At 40.2% G+C, this 26,310-nt stretch overlaps 1 protein-coding gene across 2 annotated transcripts in view; it reads right to left on the reverse strand.

The window, feature by feature from the left end:
- Positions 1 to 26,310, reverse strand: part of med13a (mediator complex subunit 13a) — a 51,865-nt gene that overhangs the window by 21,910 nt on the left and 3,645 nt on the right. For both annotated transcript variants that reach the window (XM_053846818.1, XM_053846816.1), the window contains exons 2-4: positions 23,104 to 23,338; positions 13,213 to 13,381; positions 516 to 661 (exon numbers count right to left, since the gene is read on the reverse strand). In XM_053846818.1, the coding sequence (XP_053702793.1) occupies positions 516 to 661; positions 13,213 to 13,381; positions 23,104 to 23,338 (550 nt within the window). The remainder of the gene's footprint in view (positions 1 to 515; positions 662 to 13,212; positions 13,382 to 23,103; positions 23,339 to 26,310) is intronic.

Below are 26,310 nucleotides of genomic sequence, written 5' to 3' on the forward strand. Positions count from 1 at the left end.
AAAAGACCACCTGTGGAATGGACAGAGATTAAATGTGTGCCAATTGTTTGTTCCTACTATATGACCCCGTAATGCTCTGGTTCATGATGAAATCTAACAGTCTCGGGGGGGTCCAAATAAGAACGAAAGGTATACTGCCTCTTCTCCAGATTTACTGCTGCATTTCAGCTTTCAGAAGCTGGAATTTTTTTTTGCTCCAACTAGCTCTGAAAATGTGTGTCAAAACTGCTCTACTTTTAAGGTCAAATAAAAATGACAACTTGTTTATTTAGCCCAAGTATATGAACTACCAATAGCAAACATGCCATCTCCATTTTGTGCAAAGACCAAAGTAGGCATTTAGCCATTTCAAGATTCAGATAAAGTATGATTCCAAGGGACAAATATAAGAGGGTGTTTAGTTTCACAAATGTCAGTGTTTGCTGCTGCTGCTGTTGTGCAACATGTCGACATTAATTTGGTTGAGCATGTGCACGACCTCCTGGTGCATGTGTGAGCTGCTGGGTGCAATTCACCTTGGAAAGGGCTGGATGACTGCTGAGCCAGAGTGAGGTGCTCCTCAGTCAGGTGGTAGACGGGCTGGTGCTGGTTGATCTCCACGCTGGTGCACACGTTGCTCTCTCCATGCAAGAAGAAGGTGAAGGCGCAGGACAAGTGCTCACTGGGAACGAAGAGAAAACAGATGAGTCATCTGGCATGGAAATAAGAGTTCAGCATGAAATGAGTAACTCTGAAGAGTCAGAGGTGTAGATTTAACTGGAGCCAGGATGCGTCAGGATTTGTGATTTCTATGACTTATGTTGGTTTTTTTTCACCAAATGAAAAAACTCATTACAGGATCTCAGCAAGTGAGCTCAGCCTATACTCTGCCATCATTTAACAGCTACAAAGTCCCAAATCTTATTATGATCTGGAACAAAAAGGTAATGATGAAAAACTCCTCGAATGGTGACATGGCAAAAACTTTGTTCAGGGCTGCTGCTTATCTACGTTGTTGAAATAACTAGCATTCCAGCAAATCTAAACATATAATTAGTGGCTTGTCCAGTTATAAAAGTGCCTTTTCTTGCTCAGATTATGGCACCCTCCTGTGCCAGTCTGACATCAACGGCTTAAGAACAAGGATAATGAAAAAGAAAATTAAAAAAACAAAATGACAACAAGGACACAAACAGAGGGACAGAGGAACCTAATAAAAATGCATGCCATTGTTCTCAAGCTTCCCTCCTTCACTCAGCCTGTGCTCATCCACAACACAATCGCACACCGACACACGCGCGCGCACACACAGAAGACAGCCCAAGTGACTGATGACCAAATGAAAATGAACTGGGCGAATTTGGAAGTAGATCAAAGGACTACTGCCTCCTCCAAAGATTTGGTTAAGCAAATAACAGTCTTCTCTCTCCGACACTCGCTGTGGTGCACCTACTCTGCAGAGGATTAAGAAACGGAGCAGGGAGAGAACTTCAACGAGATAATACCACCTACGAAGTGCAGAGTTGCTCTAAGCCCCCCAGAGCTCAACATTCATCTCAGTCTACCTTTTCTCCCCTGCAAATGAGGTGTTAAATGCTGTGTGTCATTGCATGGTGCAAGTCGAGTACCAGTAATTAATCATAGCTTTTATTATAATGTTAGATATATTCCTGATGACTACAGCGTTTTTGAAAAAAAAAACAATGGACTAATGAGGATGACTGTATAGTAATGGCTCTCAACCTTTGTTTCTGCAACACACTTGTAACATACATAGAGTACATATTAGTGATGGATGATATGGAGAAAAAAAAATCACGATAAATGTTGTAGTTTTGGCGATAATTATCACGATAAATACATTGTCATTATATGCCATGTGTTGGACACACTTCAGCCTCTCTTGAAACTGTCAGTCTTTTGTCTTGTGTGATGAAAAACCTTTTCACAATTCTCTCTCTTAAAATGGTTGCGTTTCATTGCCTTGTTGAAGATTTCAGTAATACTTCGACCATTTAGGAATTTATTGATGGTCCCTAACCGATGCCAGGTTGCAGCAGTAGCACTGCCTGTGAGAGTGTGTCCACGATTAGTGAACCCTAATGGGGACGCGGAAGAATACGCCACCACCAATACCGGAGCCGATGTCCATCCAATATCCAACTATTTTCACCACAGTGTTCCGCCAAGGCGCCAGTGCAATAGGGAGACCTGCGTGTGTTGATATGAACCAAGGCAGACACCTACATCAGAAAATTTAATAAACCCAGAGACTCAGAGTCGACCAGAGTCATTATCAAAGGTTCCCTGTCTTAAAATTAGTTTTAAACTACGATCGTGAAGCAAAGTCCACAATACTCTCCCCAACTGTCACACGCAATGGAGCTGGAGAGCATGGCGCGCCGTCACGGTCCCCTCATGTTCATGTATGCAGGTCCACTGCAGCGAGTGTGAGCATGTTTATCGAATTTAACCTGAGATGCAGAATTGTCATCGTGGAGAATGTGTGCGGTGGTAAGTTATCGCCCATCGCTAGTACATACAGTATATACACAACTTGGGCTGTAATGTGCCTTAGTTCAAGGGTCATCAATACGCCACCCAGCCTAAGTGGTAAACTGCATCCAGGGCATGTGTGTGTGTAAACAATGGTGAACAAAATAGACCATCACTAGCAGTCGATTCATGTCAACCAAGAACTTAAGTGCAGCCATTTCATATGAAGCTGTAGCAGAAGGACAGAATAACTCAATTAGTAAATCAAAGCACAGGTTGTTTGTTGTCTGGAATACGGGTGGGTGGACCTCGCTTGTTTTTTTCTGCAACAAATATGAGACTAAAAATGCACAACAACAAGCATGATTCTCAGAAGGAGCAGGCATAGTGTGAGAAATCTGCAGACCTCAACAGAACTGCAGTCTGCCACTCTCTCTCCCCCCCTTCCTATCACACACACACACAAAACCTGACACTACACTTTCACACACCTCGGCTCGTGGGTGTGTGTGGAAGCTCGAGGTAGAGGGCTGCCATCTGTGGCTCAGCAGGAAGAAGTGCATCACAACACGACTCGCAAAATAAAACCCTAACTATTGGATTAAGATACAGCTGGACTTTTTAATGACAAGGATGGCCATTTTGGTTTTTAACTTAGTTCTGCCAACAAAAAGTGTTTTTAAAAAATCCATCAAGTTACTGGAGCATGACATCCAAACTTCAGAAGCAGCTCAAGAATCACAAGCAAGGATATGGTTATTTTGGCTCCAAGTATACACAAACTAATTATGTATAATTTGTAGGACATGAGTGGAAGAGCAACGTTCTAACACATGCATTCTTCGGCAAACTCCCATTGACCTAATTGAGCAATAAAAGTGTGCAAACAGCTCAGAGTGTAGGCCACACACGTTAAACAAGCTGGCTGTTGCGCAAAAAGGTGCATGACGGAGCCAGGGTGGCTTCACATTTGAGCTTGTGGTGAACTGAAAAAATGAATTCTACATTAAAGGAGCATGCAAAACCACTAACACTCATGAAGATCATTCTATAGCCCTACTTGGAAAGAGAAATGTCATGACAGCATATCCCTTCACATAAAATAATGATGCTGATTTTTGGTGGATTACAGCTGCCACATGCAATGAAAGACAGGTAAAACCAGATACAGTGACAGCTTCACTTTTTGTAATTACAGCATAAAATCACAGTCATAAGCACATAATGACCGTGCTTATGCTGGGCTTTTCAAATGCAGCTTCTCCTTTTCGCCTCTGCTTGGAGGTTTGCCAAAAACATTCTGACAGGAGCGGACCACGTAGACAACCAGGAAGATTATATCTTCACAAGTGACAATTGCTTTCATCACAGTATTACCTTGTGTTGGATCACATCCATTAACAAGCTCAATGCCAGGATCAACAGGTTAAATGATACATTTGATATTGAGTTTATGATCTCAATAGTAAAAAATGGGCCACTGAAAGACAATCTCTTTTCATTTCTGATACGCTTCCAACCCACATGGTAGGAGCTTGATCCATGGCAGAACAGTCCAAGAAACTACCGGCCCAGAGGTAACGTTTTCATATCCACCGTTGTTGAGTTATAAGATAAGATGAGATAGTCCTTGCAACACAATAGGGAAAGTTTTGATTAAGTCGGGATTGTGCGTGTGTGTGTATATATACGTGAAAGGTACACTTGTGTAACCAGAGAGTCCCTTCTTTGCAGAGCTATTTGACAGTATTTGCAGCGAAAAGGCACATTGGTGACACAGCTCAGAGACCTCATAACCAACTGGTTTTGCAGCAGCTAGGTGAACCACATACACGCGTTCTTTTGTTTGACAACAAACTTCACACGAAGCAAATTAACTCAGAAAAAAATTTTGGAAGTACTTCAAAGATATTGTACGCAGTTATGCGCCTCAAAAAAACGGATTTTTTTTAGGTAAAGTGGGCCTCTATTCCAGAAGACATTTCTGAGAAGCCACTTTCATCAGCAAAATAATCCAATGAACATAAGAATAACTCTGAATGAAATAACCATTCAAGAGTAAAATAAATAAATAAATAAATATGACAAAAGACTACAACTACATTTACGGTATAGAAACACATGCCAGAACAACTAATAAATAATCTGCTCAATAAATTAGTCAAACAAATGACTATTTTAAACAGACACTTGCAGTCATGCAGCAGAACTGAGCCACGAATGGTCTGCGTCACTCAAGGTTGACAGAAAACAAATCATAGCATATAAGAGGGATAAAACATAAAGAGCAAAAATGTCCCGAGAGGAATGGTTTACTTTATTTACCACCATCGCTTTGTAACTTTTAGATGTAAACCACTAACTTTGACTTACTAAAAACTGTACTGTTCTAAAATCAATTACTGCATGTGGAGGTTTTTATCGTGGCTTGAGTGATTATGTACGGACACATACAGAGTACTTCTCTGATAAACACTTTATATGCTTTACAGGGAGTTCCCCTAATGATTATAATATTTGAACACATTAAAAGTAAAAGAATTATGACTGTGTATTTAATGCAGAAATAAGTATTTGCACCCTTAGCTGCCAGCACATTTCTGCAAAGATGTACTATTCAGTTTTGCAAGAACAAGCACTGTTCGAAAGACAACATTTAAGGTCATTCGAGGTGAGCCTGACTGAAGCTGCAGGGTTGATTCGGGGATATACAGATGATGCAGTGCAGAGAAAAAAGGAAGGAGGAGGCAGAGTGGTGACATTCCGCAGATGTTTGCAAGCCTTCACTAGTCGCGCTCTTAAAACTGGGCATCCGATCAGCTGATCCTCCAACTTCCTCAGACAGCAAGAGTCCTAACAATTGAGGAAAAAGCCACCCTTCTGTCTCTGGCTGTTTTGCATGAGTAAACACCGTATATCACAGTACCTGCTGTTAATAGATGCGGACAAAGCCCCACCGATTTGCCCACATTTGAATGTACAAGGGTGATTGACCGACCACTTCAGCTTAGGATTCACTCATTTCCACTGAATTCGCCTATCAAACAGGACCACCCTAAGTTCAACTGGCACAAAGTTAGATGGCATAAGATGCCAACGGACTAGAATCAGAGGACTCACATTCAGGGTGACATAATCTTACCCACTGTCTCGCCACCTGACAACTGGGAAACAACAGCACTGTCTGCTGCCAAACCACACAAACGCACCAAGTCCAGGGAGACGCACCCGCTACGGAACAAGCGGTTCCCACTGGAGAGTCGTGCCGGAGAAAACATACTCGCAAGACGAGCACATCCACTCGCACGCACACACACCGTTACTTGAATTGATTTCCCTCCGGCACAAATGGAGAACGGGTTCACATCTTTATATGTCAGATTAAACTTGCAAAGGAAGGAGAAATACAAAGAGGGGGAAGTCTGTTCAAGATGTAAATCTGAGGTACAGCAAGGGTGGAGGACAGAGAGATGTAGCAGGAGCAGATAATACCAACGTTCTAACCCTGACAACATACAGTTCACACAAGTAGAACTTCAAGGGTTCATCGAACATATATGCTGTCAACAAAAAGTCTAAACCCAACTCCTGACACCTTTCCACATTTCTTCTTGTTCTTTTTCTTTCAGCTTCTCCCTTCAGGGGTTGCCACAGCAGATCTTCCTCTTCTCTCAAACCTACAAACCTCATGTCCTCCTTCACCAACTCCATAAATCTCCTCTTTGGCCCTCCTCTCCACCTTCTGCCTGGCAGTTCCAACCTCAACGTCTTCCTACCAATGTACTGGCTCTCTCTCCTCTGTACATGTCCAAACAATCTCCATCTGGCCTCTCTGACTTTGTCTCCTAAACACCTGACCACATGTGCTGTCCCTCTGATCTACTGCTTCCTGATCCTGTCCATCCTGGTCACTCCCAAAGAGAACCTCAGCATCTTCATCTCTGCTACCTCCAGCACTGCCTCCTGTCTTTTCCTCATTGCCACTGTTTCCAAACCATACAACATTGCTGGCCTGACCACCGTTTTGTACACTTTGCCTTTGATCCTTGCCAATGCCCTTTTCTCACACATCACACCCGACACTTTTGTCCAATTATTCCATCCAACCTGCACCCGCTTCTTCACTTCTTTCTCACACTTCACCTGTCCAGTTGGGTCCCTCTCATTCAAAACTATTTAATGAGTCGCACTTGGTCTGATGTGTTATTTTCCTAATTGTAACCAACATAGTAAGATGACATTAAAAAACACAAAAGTTCTGCACATCATGCTTGAAAATCATTGACCACTACTGCTGTCCTCTGAAACTACAATGCCCCTTTCACATCCTCCTACAGCCTTCTGCCTTCAGAGAAAATTCTGAAAAAAAAGGACTACATTTGTTGTATTGAAAAAAGGATGGACGAAGCAACAGACGAAAGAGTTCATCCAAACTTAATCATAACTCTCAAATGGAAGCAAAAGTAAGGGTAATAATTTTCTGCATATCCAAGTCTAGGCCGGCAGATAAGGGGGTTCAAAGTCTTGCTCAAGGAGAAAATGGAATATCACAGTGGGATACTGGTCATAAAAAAGCACATTTCAGACTGCTGCTTGCTATTTAACCTGACTTAACCCCCACCCCAGTCAGCCAGAACCAACTCTGAACACAGAAACACTGTGTACTTTCACATAAATAACATAAGTTTGCTTACCACTGAATTCATAAATTTCTAAGGCATTGCCATCATTTTTTGACAACTTCATTTGAATAACTAAAAACAGTTACATATCAGGCATCGCCCCATAAAAGAGATGAGTCACACTGCATCACCTAAAGAATAATAGCTGAGGATCTTATGATGAATCCAAAACTGCTTACGACATTAGGAGAGAACAACATATTGAACCATGATGTAAAGCCCATCTCACAAATAATCACAGGTTTAAAATTAATGACCGTCTACATGACCATAAGCATAAATAGATCAACAAATATCAGTAAATAAAGGAAACAATTTATAGAAAATACAAATTCATTCTATGTTTATTTTGATGGTAATTAATAACTTGAAACTGGTTAAACACCTGAGAAAAACTCTATGGTACTTTAAGAAAAAGTTCTTGAAGCAAAAGTTTTGCTAACTAGTTTATTTATAAAAAAAATGACAATTTGACACAGATTAGTTGTAGAGTCACAGTTGTAGTTGATGATATCAGAGTCAGAGTCCTGTCAACAAAGGCTTCCTTTCAAGAACAGAAGACGGCAAGTTCTGCTCCCAACCTGACAGTAGTAAAGGTGTAGTAGCGGTATTTACAGTTATACATTTTGAGCTGTTGTAAATGTGGACATTTACACAGTTGTCAGCAAGTGGTTAAGGACATGACTCTTGTTTTAGTAAAAATATCATCATTAATCATCCCCGTGTTCCATTAAACAAATTGCTTTGACAGACACTCTCACCTTAAATATCATGTGTATTTACCTTTCTTAGATGAGTCAGAGCAACATCTTAATGTCACAAACAGGGAGTCATTCACACACTTCAGTTCAATTCCATGCGACTGAATTGGTCAGGGTTATTGCATTTAAACACAGAATACATACTCAACACAAATGGACTGTTTTCTGCCAACTAAAAAACCTAAATATTTCAGGACATAAAAGGGAGCGTATTTTAATCCTCTCTCGAGCCATTAGTCTGTTAGTGATATGGATGGTGCAGCTGTAATAATAAAGGTTCATTACTTTGAGTCACGGCCAATTAGTCAATCTCATCCAGGATTAAAGTTGGGGTTCTGTTGTTAACCTATCTAACAAAAAGCCTTAATATTACCCCCTCTCTCAAAATGAGCTTAAAGGCTTATAGGAATAATGGATGAACACAATTCAGCCCAAATGCATCAACAATAGTCTTGGTTAATCATTTCAAGTTAATGCAAGAGCACGTGTTGATATTCTTTAAAAAAAAGAAATATATTTTTGTAATCTCTCTAGTAAAACCTCAATATGCAAACAATAGCTAGAGAGGGTTACCAAGCCTGTGATCCACTAAACCTTGGCTACTTTTGTGTGCGTCTCTTTAGAGTCAACCTCACACTGTGGACTAGAAAGAACTGGCAAAGGTTCTCAGACTTCCACTAAAAAGTCCTGATAAACTCCTCCACAGAATTAACACTGTTCTCTGTAGCGATAAGGTGAAAGGTCCATCACCATTGAGTGGATTAGATGCAAATATGATCATCTGTCAAAGCCTGCGGATTAAAGACAGTAAGCGTGGAACCACTTGGAAACAGACAGAGCAGAGGGGATGGATGACAGGCAAAGGGAGGAGCGATGGATTAACTATGACGACTTCTTCAGTCCTTCACTTGACCCACTAGCCCCTGGTCACATGGGTGGCCAGCTTGCTACAGAGGCCAGGGGAGAAAATTGGACAGCAACATGGAAGGGTGGAAACACAAGGTTACAGGGTTCCCTCAACAAATAGGGAGACGTGTTCCTGCCAGTGCCCCTTTATCCACTCCGAATTGCACTACTGACAGCAATAAGAGTTCTGAGATCACTCTGCTACATAAAAAGGCCAGTGTCTGTTAACTTCAATGATGAGAGACACATACTTTGTTCTCCCAGGGCATTGAGCTGACACAAGAGGAAAATGAAGGAGGCATTCAGGAGCACTGGAGCCATAATCATAGCAGATGAATGCTGGCGCTTTTCGAACTCCAATTGAAACATTCTAAAGCTTTGACTTACTGACCGCATACAAGCGAGATGAAGATTTAAAGACGCGATTGCATTTATGAAGGTTGACCCTTGTGGCTAGCTAATCTTCAGGCACCGACTTCATCCATAGATAGTGTTTAAATAATGATGTGCTTTCAGGAAATATTCCTTCGATCACTTTTAAGACACATCACGTTTCTTATATCGTAGTAACCATCTATGTTTGCAATCCTCCGCCAACCTTAGTGTATACGCGATTGGATTTTGGTGGTGCTATAATATAGTGTGATTCTCATTTGATTTATGATGTTTTATGATGAAGTTAATAAATGAGTGCACAGTGCTTTGTTTTTGTATGACAACTTGAATTTTTCACTATTTTGTGGTGATTTTTATTTATGTAAAATGTCTCTAAATCTCATATTTCTGTAAAATGTCTATCTAAAGTAAATCTCATAATTAACAAATAAATCAATGGGAAAAGTAAGTAGGGAAGCCACCGTCTACAAAGTTGGAACAACTTCTTTAATGCAGACATTAATAGGTACTGACCACTGCAGCTTGAAATCAGAATCAGTGTAACGTTTTTTTTTGAGAGAGCAAATTCAGTCGCATGAAAGTGAGGATGGTGCACCCCTGACAGGTGAATGACAATGAGATCATGACTTATTTACTTCAGTCGGTGATCATACTAACACAGCTTGTCGTTGTATAAGTAGTACTTCGCCGTAGTCCTCATTTCTCAAAAGGACTGACTTGCATGCCGACTGCTGACGTGCATGTTTGTGTGTCCGACTCCCTGTGTGTTTGCCTTGTGCTTGGAGCAGGGAGGGGATAAATTTAGCGCTTTAGCCCCAGACTGGAGGCAGTGGCCCTTTATCCTGCACTGTCCTACTTAACGGTGCTGCTCTCCGCTTCCGCCCGCCACAGTGCACCAGCATTCACACATTCACCTCCCAACGTGGAGCCAAAACAACAAAGGAGGAATGTGCTCAGCAGACACATATCACAGAGTCCAGCACAAACAAGCATGTTGGTGTGTTTAATGCAGACACATGTTGTGCAACCACCTTTTGCATTTAATGATTATCACTCCATCCTGGACAGACACCACAACAAACTGGCACCATCTTGAAACAGTTGGATCTGGTAATAAGCTCACGGAGTCATAAACAAAAAGTCCATACATGCGCGCACATTTAATCACAACAAAGAGGCAATTTTACACTCTGATTGAGGCACAGCTGGAGCACAACGGCCATGTTGTGCGTGCTGCTGTAAACACAAAGTGCAACGCGAGCAGATAAAAAGAAACTATATAGCCTTTTGTTCTGATCAAATTGAAACATCAAAGCAGCCTGGTTTTAATGTTGCACTGATTTTCAGTAACGCAGCCAATTAGATGGCAGTCAACGAGTTATTCTGCCTGAAGCTGACCAATAGAGTGCAAGCATCCCACTTCACCTTGGAAACACACGATCCCAGGGTGCATTTCCCTGCTGCTATGACAACGAAGAGGAGCTCTCCCTTGCAATCCCTTCTTTCCTCCCCCCCTTATCTTCTCGCTCCCGCTCTCTGCCACTCTTCATTTTCCTGAAGCCGGTCTACCTCGCAGCACAGAAGCAAGTGGGCTGCACAACTTGGAGCAGCAGTCTACTCCAGACAAAGAGAATTAATGTCTGATTTCTCTCTAAAGCTGGGTTCACAGAATGGGGTTCTTTATATTCCCTTAAATGCTTAAAAATCAAATTGATGAACAGAAGCAAGCCACAATGAAGATCAGTGTCATCTACTTTATTTAAGATGAGTCAATACGAGTCTTCTTCCATTGGTGATTAACGGTCCACTATAATATTATTTGAACGACCAATCTGTGTTTACCAGATTCAACCGTTCAATTTATTTTTTCCAAAAAAGTGCTGTGTGTTTGTTGTTTCAGAGCCTATAAAAAAGCAAATTACAATGCTTAAAGCACACGTAAAAAAGAAATGTTTCTATCTTCCCTGCATAACAGTATAAACCAAAATGAGAGGAAAGAATATCCTTCAAGACAACAGAGACTTGAGGTGACTTCACTGCAATTTATGAGCCGTCTGCGCTGCACTAGGACAGAATAAACAAAGACTTAAAGAAAGAGTGGACCAGGAGAGCTCCAGACGCACATAAGTTAACTTGGGAGTTGTGCTTTAGGTCTTTATCGAGCCAGCTGCCACGTAAATGACCCTCATATTTTTAGTGAGCAGCGCTGCTGCAAGGGTTTAAGTATGGCAAAATATGGTATTGTTTTGCTACGCTGGTGAGCAAAGGAAAACTAACATTTTCAAGCACAAACTACAAGGACGACTAAATTATTCTGTGCACACAAAATTCAGTTTTCCTCTCAATTGCTTCATGCTTTCTAATCACTCACTCGTCTCCTTTTTATTTACGCTCACTGGATGGCTCTGTTTCTCAGTGCAACCACCCTCGGTGCTACAAAACTATAGTGAAACAACTCAAAAGAGCTGATCAGGGAAGATGCATTCAAGAGCTCTTGTTGTCAAAGTGATTTCCATGCTGAATATTCATTCATTGCATTAGACTGGTGAGTTTTCTGACTCTATTCCTACCCAGTTGTGACTAGTGGATGAGCCTAGCAACAGAGTTGTTTATAGGCTGAGTGAAGCAAAACTTGATGTTACAAGGCAGAGAAAGACTAACTGGACACACAGAACACAGAAAAACACACACTTGAACTTAATTCGTGCCGTTAAACAGGTAATTTGTGGTCACACAATGTGTTTTCAAATGCACAAGAATGTGAAGGGAATACAGAATTCTAACAAACGCACACACTCCCCCACCACGTGTGTAAAAACAAGATGATGTTGCAAAGCGCTCCACCACTAGGTCACTAGACTGGGAAATCTGGCCACCAAAACAACCCTCCTGTCGTTGCTCAGTCCCTTTTCCAACATATGCATTAAATAAAAGCCAGCACTAAGGACTGACATTTAAATAAGTAAAAAATACCCGGCAATATAAAAAAACAACAGGAATTAATCATCCTAAAAGTGCTTATAATTATGAGAGGCACCTTTGACGCTGCAGCTGCTAATACTTTTTGCATTAAATACATCAAGCGTTCTGCCAGCTTCTCAGCACCAACCAATATAATACTAAAACACATTTGACACGTGTATATTTGAGCCCTGTACTACCACACATTATGTTGGATACATTTTTGTGTCATATACAGAAGGAAACAGGTTATGTATTATCACCAGAAGTATCAATATGCTGGATATATTAGAAAAGTTAAACAGAATTTTATAATTTATTTGTAAGGGAAGTTATGATACTTACTGACAAGGTCAATTCATCATGTTTATATCTAAGAGATTTTTAACCTTGTTTTTTTTACATTAGATTTACATTATTAGTTTTTATTTACGTTTTACAACAGCGCAACATTTCAACATATCTGGTGTATCCAGTCCAAATACTTTACTACTTTTACTTTTTTAAACTCAAATAGTACAAAACAATACTACCCTCCCCAAGATGGTAAAAACTGGCATTGCTGTTGTTGTTATTATTATTGTTGTTATTTCATAATCAGACATTGCATCTGTCAGATAATATACATTGCAATAAATGAAATTAATTGATATATTAAATTGTTAGTCAATCTAAAGATGTGTTAGGCAGCACATTTGGAACGAGGTTTAACAGAATCGAAACATTCTACTACAAAGAGATATAGAGGATTAAATGTCAAATATGTTGATCCTTCAAACAAAACGCAACTTCTATTCAAGATAGTCCTTCTGTACTCTATCCAACTAATTTATATGACTTAATATGTAATTGTATGGGGCAGATTGAGACAAATTCCATCATAGTTTTTTTTTAAACTTTCATTTACGAACGCACTATGACCGCACTCAAACAGCAACAAATAGTCGCCTGGTAGCAAAAGACACGACCAGAACGAGCCACATGTGCCAGAAAGCGAGACAATGAGGACAATAAACAGTACTGACACAAACCTCTTGTTGATGGGCTTCTCATCTTTCTCGTAGGGTTTGACGAACCACTTTCCAATGCGAACAAAGCTGCGATTCATGAGACAGCGCTCCAACAAGTTGTGGATTGCTTTGAAGAGGAGCGTGCGACACTCGTACGAGAGGCCATTCTCCCAGAGTCCGTCATCCTCAGCTGGAAGGCAAAAAAAAGACATATTACACATTCAGAAAAGCAAAGTAAGAAGTTTTAATAAACACCTTATGCCAGATCCTGACTTGAATTACTTTACAGGATGGAGACAGGGTCGCTAAAATTAAACATGTCTGCACACAGTTATATTTACAAACCAGCAGCGACAGTGAATCCTAGCCAGCGTTACTTTGTAATTGTAGTCAATGTTGACAGTAAAAAAAAAATAATAATAATAATATTTGCAGTGCATAAGAGGCTAATGTCACTATATAATTATGGATGGACACAAATGCTTTTATTGTCATTTTTTTCTAAAATTTCCAAGAAATTTGAAATTCCTTTCACATATCAAAAGTGTTGTAAGCTGAGATACTTTCATCAAACTAAATTTACAGGACAGTACTCAGAATATGACTTGTGACTGACTTTGACTGCAGTAGCCTATATTCACGTTAAATGGCTTTGAGACGTTAAACGTTGCATTTGAGGTCAAAATTCTGAGCTCAGCGAAGGCATTGTCATTTCGGAAAAGGACAACAATCACATGTCTTGAGCAAGTATAAGTACCATGTAAATCTTTCTGATGCTTATCTCACAGGTAAACTTGCCCGTGCATTGCAATTCCAGTCGGACAAACTTTCTGAGAAAGAGACGACATAAACAAATCCAACAGCAACCTTGATATTCACTACCAGAAATCTGACCTGGAAAGTTGAACTACTCACATGCCCATCAGTTGATTTGCAATACCACATGACAGAAAAAGAATTAATCAATATGAACGGTAGTTAAAAAGCAGCATTAAATTGTAATACAAACTGCTGGCTGAGACATTTTAATCAAAGAAGAAAAAAAAACATTCCGAGCATTCTATCTTCATTGGAAATCTTCTGGTTTTTCTTTGACGCAAAACACCACAGGCCCACATTACTGCGAAATTATGAAAGGTTTTATTTTTCTGTCCTAGATAATTTAATGGAGGAATTCAAGCGATGGGTTTATCGTGTTGACCGTGTTCATCGTCGACCACTGAAACAAATTAAAGTGTACTTCTCTCACACCATCTACACAAGCAAAAAAGTTCTATCCATAATGAACACTGAATAATCTATGAACTAACACCTAATAAACAGTTTCTTCACAAGAGCAGATGCGCTGTTCATCCCTCACAGATGTCTGATAGGTTGGATTTTTTTTATGTGATAGGCCACGACACATTAACTTAAAAGATTGCAAATGAGATTGGATAATATGTTGGTCACAGTGACAATTCAGTTGGAAGAAAATGGTCTGGTTAAAATACAATTTTGAGACAAAAAAATTCACATAAACTTTTTAAATATTTTGAAGCAAACCAGATCCAAGCACTCATCGTGTATGTGCTACGAACTCTGAGCCTCAGACCAAAAATGCTATTTATTAGCTTCCAAGGTGTTTATTAATCTGGGACAAAAAAACTTTTTCATTCGCATCACCATAAACAAAACAAAAGAAGCAACGTGTGTCTCCGATGTAACATAAGAAAAAGTGTGTTTTTTCCCCAAAGTTTGCTTGGTTCAGATGCCGACTTGTCGGTCCACTGAGACACAAGTGTGAGGGGCAAAAACTCAAAAAGGAAAGAAGAAACCCAGGGAGGCTGTGACTGAAGATTAGCAAAATGCTCAGAAGAAAAATATAAATAAGGATTAGCACAACATTAAGGCTGATCAGTTTAAGGGATAAGAAATCAGTGAATCAGGTCAGTGGCGAGTTATTCGTTTTTCAAGACAAACTTGGAAAAAGTGGAACGCTAAAACAGACGTGGCAAACCACCTTGTAAAACTATTTTCAGTTTTATGGCTCTATGAAGAAGGAGAAACTGAAAAAAAAAAAATCCAAACAAATACATTAAGTGGCGACTGATTCAGAACTCTAAAGAATCTGGTAATGGCTTTCAAGTTAGGTGGAACACAAGCGATCACCAGTTGTGAAAATGATGAGGTGCAGCCTTGTGATTAGTTTAGAAAAAACAACTCACTGAGATTATAAAATGTAAAATGTATATTAAAAAATCATGGCGGCCAACATACCTAAATCCTGTACCAAGGAAATCAGGTGAATGGAAGACGGTAGTCGATAGGAATTCTTTATAGAAGAGGTTGACCCCGGGTTATCAAAGTATAATGAGAGCTATGTCAACCGATTGTTTTCATCGCCGAACCATTTTGGGAAGGCTATACAAGATATGTGCAAACTGAAAAACATCTTGGCAGGGAGGCCTTGGTGTGCAACGAACAGATCACACTGTGAGAGAAGGTTGGCCTTATTCTGACAAAGATTTATGGGCACAGCAGATGACTGGGACATTTTCATGTCGCTGCCTCCTGTGTCGCTGGTTCAGATGAGCTGACCTTTATAAGAGCTCTTAAGTGGCTGCACAGCAGCTATGTTCAACCTCTTACAGGGAAACACTAGACAGTCATTTAATGACATCAACTGAATGAATTATGAGAGATATTGATATCTTTTATTGTAAACAAATTAAAACCTCAGGATTTTTTAGAACAGACGTTAAGAATGGACAGGATTGTTTCTTTAATAGGTATTTTGGAACATGAAACTTGGATCAAGTTATGCAAACTTTAAAATATACCACACTATTATATAGTCTCCACCAAAACCCTTAGAAGTTGATGTTATGCTGAGTGCTAGCGTACCTTGTTTATCTATAAACTGACTTCTGAAAATAATAACTGACCTTTATAATATATATACTACTACTACTACGCTTCTGGCCATTGCACAGCAGGTGTCAGGAAAAACATGCATCAAAAATAGCATCCCTGTTACCCAAATCTAACTAGTGATTTGAATGAGCAGGTTTATATTGAGAAACTTCAAATAAACTTTAAAACATTTAAATATGTAGCATAACCACTCTAAAGATACCATTTCTCACGGCATTTTCACTATTTCCCCCATTTGTGTGAAGTTCCCACATCAGATTAAGGCTTCTTCTTCATTACCGCTCTTGTCTTTTGGGTTGACGGGCCCCCAAAACAGTCTCAGCACAGCGTGTTGCCCCCTTGGACATTTAATTGCCCAAATTAGGCAGCCGAGCAGAAGGCCAGATTTTGGTGGCATCTCGAAAAACGCCACCTTTTAAAGAAGCTCCTGCAGAGGTTACAAGTTAGAGATACGCCGTGTTTGAGAGGTAAGCTGCGCTGTGCCCTGTCATTATCACCTCTCAGTGGTGAAAGTGTGTCAAGTGACTGATAGAAATTCATCACAGTAACTAAATATCTTAGCAGAAGTGGATTCGGATGCAAACTGTTTCGGAGGGGTAATAAAGGTTAAGTGACTATAAAGACGGGCGCTCGCAGAAATCTGAACAAAAATGTTTCTAGGTGATCCCCTGTACTGTTGTTCATCTGTGTATAAACAATTAGAGCGACACTCGGCCATTAAACAGCAAGATTAATGTCTTGTGATAGACTGCTCGTGGGGATTCTACCAAGCCACGCCAGGAGGTTTTCTCCTCTCTTCCTCTGTATCTGCAAGTAAAGAGAGAGAACCAACAGCGCTCTGTAAAGTCTCCATTACTAATTAATGAGTATTTCTTGAGCAGAGAGGGAAAGAGAGAAAGATTGAGAGTGGAGAGCAGGAGAGACTGTACCCATGGGCCGGGTTGCATGCATGGCCGAGTCCCTGCACCGTGCCAGCCAATGGAGATCCATCAAAAAGAGCGAGAGGGAGCAAGAGCAAGAGGAGAAAGGGGGGAAGTTGAGGGTGGTTCACAGGCAGCAGATTAGCCCTGGAAAATTGATCCCCGAGCACAAAAGTCATTGGCCTCCCCCATCCCGCAGGAGCCGACCTGGGTTTATCTACTCATCATTCTCACTGTTGAGCATTACATTCAGAACAGAAATAAAGCACTCCCAGATCCACATGACTTAAATTAAGAAATGGGATCTGCAACTTATTATTCCTCTTCACGATTATTAATTGCAGCCATGGATCTTGGGTCAAGATGAACTTATGATATCTGTGTGTAAGGAAGTGTTTCAGGACTAGGGCTATCGAAGCTACTTTAACAACACTTGGAAACAACTAATCGAGTGAGTGGCTTTTCACCTTCAAAGTTTGGGCAGCTACAGACTCTTCAATGTAGATCAAATTCTATCACAAAACATGAGCTACACAAACTTAAAAATACAATTTACGCAGACAGAATGGATGTTTTATTAGCGATATAATCAGGTGTTTACATTGGGGGATTCCTGTTCTTACTCAGTCAAAACCCTCCTCACTAAGGATGACATTAAATGTATCCAACTGGTTCTGGGCCACTGCTAGCCATTCCACCAGGAAAATCACTCAAATTTAATGCCATCTGAATGAGTGGTATCTCTGTTAAGGTGGAAAACAAAGCAACAGTACCAAAACCCTCACGTAAACCAAGACGCATAGCTGCAAACAGAAGAAGAGTCGCCAGTCTGCCCTAAAAACGTAGTCTATTCTCGCACCAGGCTTTATGGATTGCATTTACCAAGTGTCTCACTCTGATTTGTCTTGCCTATTTTTTTACAAACAAAATCATTTGTCCATTTAGCTCTCAGAAGCCAACATGATAGTGTTGTTTCGCCTTCTCACTGCGGAGGGAAGAGGGAGCATCTACGGCAGTGTGCGAGAGAGGGTACCATAAATACCATAGTAAGAGGGAAAACCATTTTTTCCACTTAAAACAAATCATGATTTTGATAAAATAAAAAAATAAAATAAAGATTTAAAAAAATAGATTAACTTCCCAGCCTTGGTGTATGTCTGAGAGGTGTGGGAGGGTCTGGGACACAACCCCAGCAATAATCCAGGGATTATTGTATACCATTTAAGTGAAAAACTATACCGCAAAAAAACAATCATATGCATAACAAACTACTTTTGCAGTTGAAACAATGAATTTAAAGAGAAATTTATGATGAGATTAAATACTTGACATCTTCAAACAAAATTCATCATGCAGGTGTCCTGAGAGTTCATCAGTCAGCGGAATTTAAGTGAAAGCCGGAAACCAAATGCAAACGTTTATAGAGCCCAAAGAGTGAGGAAAATGCCCTTTAGTGGTTGTAGCTTTGCCCATAGGGCTGTATCATTTGACCAGTGTAGCTGGCTTGTGTAATAATGGAAAGGTAGAAAAGCAGGGAAATCCCTGAAAAATGCAAAAGGCTTAATGCACACCAGCAAATTGCAGTACCATTACTCAGCAAACACGTTCTCAAAGAGAAGTAAATTGAATCCTTTCTTCCTTCAATCACAGTCAGAACCCACTTTCATGTGTTCATCCGCATCAAGAAAAGGAGCAAGACATTTTCGAGACAATTCTCGCCGTCCTCCCATTTCCACTTTTCTGTCTCCTCTTTTGAAGAGCAGGGCGGCTCGTAATGAACAGATGCATGTGGCCTAAGCACCGGGGCGGGGAGCGCTTGCCTATAACCTGTTATGAACTGCCATTGACCATCTCTTTCCTTTAACCCTCCACCAGTTAGAACATCTAAAGCCCAAAAAGTGAAGGAGTTGTTCTAAATGTCAAAAAGAGTACAGTGACAGTGATTCATGATCAGCAGACTGGGCAAATTTTGTTTCTTCTTTTTTCCTACCTCTGTATAAGAGAATAGTAAAGGGCACACAACGAAATGGTGGATAAACCAAAGAACCTGACATGTTTAAGTTGTTGTTTTAATTAGACAAAAACAAAAGCAAAACGGCGTGATCTTGGCTTCAAACTAGCAGTCAACAGAACAGAGCAGCGCAACAGGAAACACGGTGCCAGGCTGACACGAGTGCCTGTCTCAGGGGGACATTGCAGGGGAAGAGATAACCGGTATAAACCTTTCGCAACTTAAATGAAACATACCAAGTGACAATTACTCTCCCAGACAGACATTCATTCCTAATTTCTATGCAAAAAAAAAAAAGATCAGCAAGATTTTAAGGGGAGGGAGCCGTTTATCTTTTGCTTTTGGTGCCCCTGGTCAGGAGACTCTGCAGACATTTAAAGGGGGTGTTAAAGAGAGCATTGCATTTGCATAATAATGAATGCCTATGCTCAAACAGTGCAATGAGGGAAAGCAAGCCATTTAATTTCCTACAGACTTGTTGGGAATCGTTTCTGGGCAGGCAAAAATCTGAATTGGTGTCCTAGTTGTCAGACATGGGAGAGAGGACGTTGGGTGGTTTGGTATCCATATTCCTGCAATGGCGATTAAGAGGCAGGCATTAAAAGATTCCTTAAGTTTCGTGTCCTTCACCACCCTGGCTCACTCCTTCTCCCTTCATCTCCCTGGTGAGGAGGGATTACTAGTACATTGGTGTACATAAATGGCACTTGCTCAAAATTATAAGACTTTCACAGGCCACTAATCTAATGAGGGTGGGCTGGAGAAGTGGGAGGGGGGTTGGGGGTTGAGCACCATCTCAGCTCGTCGAAATAAAAAAAGCAAATTCTCTTGCTCGCAGCCAACATCTTAATTGAGACGGAAGAATACCAAGAGGTTGTAAACATGATAGAACTTGTACAGCAAAACCAGATCAAAGGGAAACACATCAAAAAAACATTAAGTGGAAAATACCAAGAGAACAGTTGATCCAGTGGAGTTCAAGACTGATTAAGCCCAGTTCCAGAGATGTCTGGTGTTTTGCAGATTTGCACCCAAGCACTCAACGGAGTCCCACAGGTCCACAATAATGCCTGGCACTGTCAATCATTCCATGATTCAGACAAGTCCAACCTAACATGTCTAGGTTGTCACAAACCCTATATGATTTCATGAACAGAATTTCAGTGCACACAACTTTTAGTTTTATTTTGAAAAGATAAAAGCTGCTCCATTTCTGTTTGTCTCAAGTTTACAATGCAATACCATTGGTTCCCATGAGGTCCAGAAATGCCTGCTTAAGTTGGCATGTAAAAGGCATTATTAAATTTGCGGGCCTTTTGTCAAACTTCAACAAGCTTTGGAGACAAAGTGTAGAACTCAGCAATTCATCATGGACCAACTAATGTACTCTAAAAACAATAGACAGACATTGATGTTTCATTCACAGAAATCTAATCTGGGTTGCATTTTTATGACATCAGTTTTGATAGAAATAATTTCAGGAAAATGTAAACTGTCATGAATGTTGTCTCACATTATATTGGTGTGTATGCAGTTTTCGTTTGGAGTTATACTAAACCCTCCATGTTGTCAGGAGTCCTATACAATGTCCAGTTGGAGCACTAAATGTCTTCACTCCGAAAAAAAAAAAATCTCCTCAAGAGGAGATTTAATCACTCCATTATCAGAGTAATTACTTAATTACTACAGTTATTAAACTGTAATGATAGAGTCAGACGTCTACATGGGAAAAATGGCCCGTCATAAACACATAATATAATTAAATGTTGAATCTACAATACCAAGCAATAAACAATAAGCTTATCTATCATCAGACTCCAATCATAGAGTCAAAGTAGGTGGGGAATAGGAAGTGGGGGGTTGATGCATTTGCTCCATTTCCACATGGTTGCACCTGCATGCTTTGCTCAGTTTAGATAAGATGGGTTAAAGTTTACTATCCATTCTATCTTTACAGTGATATCTATTCGAGCAACAGTCACTGTGCAAGTGCAGATGTGCACATGCAAAAGTGGGACAGTGAGCTGTGCTGCATCAGATTGGTTCGAGGATAAGCTGACATACACATTCACAGTGCATCTCCCAATATTCCACCTGTCAATCGAGTCGTGGATTTTTTTTTTAATCACATTACAGCGATGAGTTAATTATATTGGAGTAGTCACTTTTACTAGAAACCCTCAACCATTCATCCATTATCCACTACTGCCATCACTCTCAGCGACACAGCCTTCTGTTATTATTAGAAAAAGTGTGCTGAATCAGATTAATAGATCATTTTTCTCGCTGAAGCCGTAACTCAGGGACGTGCCTTCAGTCTATTTTAATCATCCAATTTTTCCGATACTACAAGAAAAAACAGGTGTTAAAAAAAGACTACCCCAGTATTTAGCAGCCCGCTCTTATGTCACTGTCAACCTCACAATAGACTGTTAATTAAAAAGGGATCAAAATCAATGTAGCAGAACCAGACATCTTTTTTTTTGCCAATCACTTTGTCTCCGCTATCATGACAAGACACCCACCCAACACAAGACTTCATTCAGAGAACTGCTCCAGGTAGTTTTGTTTTATGGAGTTGCGCTTCCAAGCACAGCACACTGATGAACTTTAACTACAAAGGAGGTAAACTCACAAAAGGTCTTATGTACCAATTTGACGTCTTCGATTTCACAAAAAAAAACAGCTTAACAGCCGGGCTTGATGGCTACAAAGACTTTACACAGCTTGTTACCACTGATGTAGCTGCAGTCCCCCGAACAGTAAACACACTTTGATGAGCTGTAAAGTTCCCCCTTAGATGGCAACATTCACACAGCTACATTGGTTGTATGCATTATCAAATATGTCTGCTCTGTCTGTGCCTAAATCGCCATCATGTCAGAATTCAGTCAAGACACAGAAATTATATTGTCCATTTAAAGGAGACCTTATGTATATCTTACTTCTTCAGGAATCAAATTTTACCTCCTCATACAATAGCTTTGCATAAAACAACATTTTTCAAATGCACAAACAATCTGTAAATCTAAAATCCATTATAAGGCTGCAACAAATGCCAAGTGTATAGGGAGAAACTACACTTTCTAAGTCATTGTTTAAAATAGATACGACAGAGCAGTGAACCGCATGAGGTCAGTAATAGCATGACGCCAGTAATAGCATGACGCCATTTTATCTGCGGCCATTATAAAGTCTCAACAACTCAACCCAAAGGTGTACAAGCATTTAGTTGATACAAAAAAATATTGTTGATGCAGACTCAACTAAACTAGTACAGCAGAAGTTAGTCCTCTTTTTCAAAACACAGGAAAAGTGGCATGATGTTTTAAGCTAATTAATAGGGAACTTATGCAACTACTGAAGTTGCAAAAAACATCTGTTTTTTTAAATGTAAGGAGTTAGCAAAAGCATAGAATTAAGGACAATTTAAGTGTCTTGTTTGCATCTTATTCAATTATTTAAATTTGATTTATTAACTATAAACATAATGTATTACCAAAATATGCGACACAAGGACCGTATGTCAAACTTTGTTACTAACAAAGGAATTCAACAAATCAATGTTACGAGTAACAACAAAAGCCATGCCGTTAGTTAAGATATTTGATCCATGAGAGAGATACAATTGCATATTTGGTAAAACTGCAGGAGATGATTCCTCCATTCAAGAACAAGATTGTCGGTATTGCACCTGCAGTGATGAATAAAAAAACACTTACAAAGATTAAGGTCTAGAATCACTTCCTCAGGCATGACAGAGCAGTGCAGTACAATATCTGCACCAATTTCAAACTCCCAAAAAAACGAAGAAATAGAAAGTTATGTGTTTGCCTGAAATGAAATGACTGGCATCCTTGTGGCAGTAGATGCATAGATGACTTATCATTATTGTTATCTTCTGTCTAAGTAGTGGTCAGAGCTCAGATGTAAACTACTGCCAACTCTTGAAAATAAAAATAATTTATGATCACAGCGATGTTAGAAGCCAGTCAAAGCAAAACTACTGCATACTTGATGAAAAAAATCCTCTATTCATCCGCTGTATAAAAAAAAAAAACGTACCTGTAAGTTCAAGGTGGATGAGATCTGCAAAGTTGGGATCGTCGCCCCACCAGAAGAGCCACAGCTCTCGCCGACCTGGCCGCTGGCTGCGCCGCCATACGCTAAGCACATCAGCTTTCAGGCAGCGGCTGAAGCTGCACAGGATAGGGTCCTCTTCTGTTACTGGGAACAGGATGGGTGCAGATGTGGGACCCTGCCACACAAACCGCTTCCATTTGATCCCTGTCAGGTCAGCCTGCAAGTAAACAGAGAGAGAAATGTAATTTCTATTAAACTGGCAAAAATATTTGTCACTACCTGCAGACAGTGTCACCTTGCACCAAAAACATAGATATGTCTGCTCTAGTCGGAATTACTCGCATTTTCTGGGATTAATAGGCAAAATGGTTTGATAATTATGGGCCAGTTTTCATCTAGAGAAGCAAAACAAACAGAGAGAAGCCTTCTATCAGCTGCGTTTGAAGGAGAAATGCACTCCACTCTAAACTAATATCACAGCTCCTCACCAACACACTGGCAGTCGACCCAAGTCAAAACAAACATTTGCATGAAAACCACGCATTGCCTCAGCTATACCAACTTCTCAATTTCTTAAATAAACCCTAACATAATCGGAGCAAACACTGCTGTTTTTATTTGGTCCGGTACTGTTCAGGAAGAGCCAGGAAGCTAATCCCCTATGCATTCAACCAATTAATCCATCATAATTCAACAGATATCTTAGCTGAAGTGCAGCAGCGCTGGGCTTGAACAAGTGGAAACCCGTGGTGGTGGTGAAGTGGCGGCCTTTGGCCTGGCTCAGAATAAGCTTTGAGATTTGTGGGGCTAGATGTAATGGTGGTGGTGGTGGGAGTCGGGGGTGGGTTTGGGACTTGTCAAAACAGAGGACTGTGTGGCGTCAGCTGGACAGAGCTAGATCACAACAACAAGTTAGTGAGCCATAACACCTTAGTGAGCAAATCCTTAATGACCTGGGGTTAAAAATAATATATGACTCAAGCATCTGTCCGCCTCACACATCCAGCCTAGACTCTTACTTTACAATTATACACTGGAAGAATCAAAACACATTCAAGAGGAAATGCATTCTCATCTTCCACCATGTTCATTTAAAATGAAAAAGCTCAGTTCTTTAACTGAGGCCATAATAGTTTTTACCTGGATGAGCCCGCACAGCAGCAAAAAATATGCAGTGTTTTATCTCTTTATCTGGACAAAACATGCATGACATGACACTTGAGTACAAACCAGATTAGTTATTACAAAATAGCTTTGCATGGAGGGGTTTTTCAATAGCATTGGTCGAGACATTCCACCATTTAGCAGTCACCTCCAGCTGAAAGACACTCCACTAAGTCTAAAAGAATTTTGGTGTAAAGCACGTTGAGCCACAGCAGTCCACTGAAAACTGCAGGCCGTTCCAAACTTCAAAGGCCTTGTTGTGCACGTTCAAACAGTTCTTTAAACCTCTCATCTGTGTGGCAAGCAGATAAACCATTTAAATCACATGTCACATTGGTGTTTGCAGTGTACGACCAACCCATTAACTAACCAGCAGAAGCAACAGGACTGAGAGAAGGAAACTTAATTCACTTAATAGTCAAGTGACTTAACGCAAAGCATTACAAAGATGTGCTTTGTTGTGCATAGAGAAGACCTCCATATGGGGGTTTAAATCATGACTAAATCCTGTGACCACTCACAGGCAAACTTTGCTCCTTTTCACAGGCTCTTGGGTTAACAAGCATAATTAAAATATGGCATCCTCTATTAGCAGGCTTGACCTTATCTTACACTGGAGGTCACCATTTAACTTGAATGTTTTCATGGTCAGGCTGCACTTTCCGTGCCAAGCTGGAAATTGTACACCACAAATCATCCTTTTTTTATCTATACTGCAAAAAGCCTGTGGTGAAAACTATTGCGACATGTTGAGATCAGTATCAAAGTGGCAACTTTTTTTCACCTGAATATTTTATCAGATGAAACAGTTATCTCTTCAGCAAGCCATAAACTTTGTTTTAATAAAAAACACATGCCACCAATAAGCAAGTAAATGTCACTGCTGTGGAGGGAGATGCCCCTGGACAGCTCTGGTCTACTATTTATGGCATTACAAGTGACAATACCAACCCCTCGCGTCAATTTAATCAGAGAGCTTTTCACAGGCCAAGGGACACTGGAAGGCTTCTGGCTGAGTTGTATATGGTGACTCAGGTTTGAAGAACAGCTTTCCTGAAGTTGAACTTGTGTGGGATCTAACAGGAGATGCTTTCATGCAAGGGATTTATCATGGCTTACATTTGAAATGTATTCAGCGATTGCATTTATCAATATTTAGCATACTGTACGGCTATTTACATGGCATTCCAAGCCCGATTAGAACTGTATTGTTAGATATAACTCCCTTTATTCATATTGCACTCTTCTTTCTTTAAATTATTTTGCCATTCAGCTTTGACAAACTTTATGATTATAATTTGAATTAACTCGATATACGATAACAGGAGCAGGACTTTAACTCATGCTGTGTATGAGCAAGGAACATTGTACAACTTCTCAGGCCAGAAAAAGAAAAAAAAATCCCATTTTAATAGGCCTAATTAAGAAATTATTGATCTCTTCCACTCGAGGGTGTGGTGCTCTGGGACTCTCCGGGATCTAATATTAAATGAAAGCTATAATTTAATATCCAATGCAACCAATGAGGACATGTATAAAAACTCAATACTGGTCATCTGTCAAACCCCCCAAGCCCTACAGAAAGTTCTGGTTGGTTGACGGTCAACCGATCAATCGATTCCCATCAGCAGGCACAAACACCTTCTAGGGCCTATGCTTGTTTCTATAGTTAAGGCACGGTCTTTCAAGCAAATATTTGCAGACCCAGCACGCAGAGTTTGATGTCACTGTTGAGCAAAATGAAAGATGAACAGTCAACGGAAGAGGAGTGGCTGACACCAAATATCATATCACTGCCATAAAATATTATTTGAGTTGCATTGTTTTTGGTTTGGTTTATTGTATGAAGAAAGCTTTCTGTTAAGTGGATTTGCTGCACTTGAGGTTCATCTAGGTGGCTTTGTGGTGAGAGAAAATATCCTGAGATAGCTACATGGAGGGAAGCATGTTTTCAGATGTATAAGATAAATCTTTGATGAGAGGCAACAAAACATTATACGACCACGCTACCAAACGCCGACTCAA

This window comes from Synchiropus splendidus, chromosome 17 (assembly GCF_027744825.2).
Source record: "Synchiropus splendidus isolate RoL2022-P1 chromosome 17, RoL_Sspl_1.0, whole genome shotgun sequence".
In the NCBI taxonomy this organism is placed as follows: Eukaryota; Metazoa; Chordata; class Actinopteri; order Syngnathiformes; family Callionymidae; genus Synchiropus; species Synchiropus splendidus.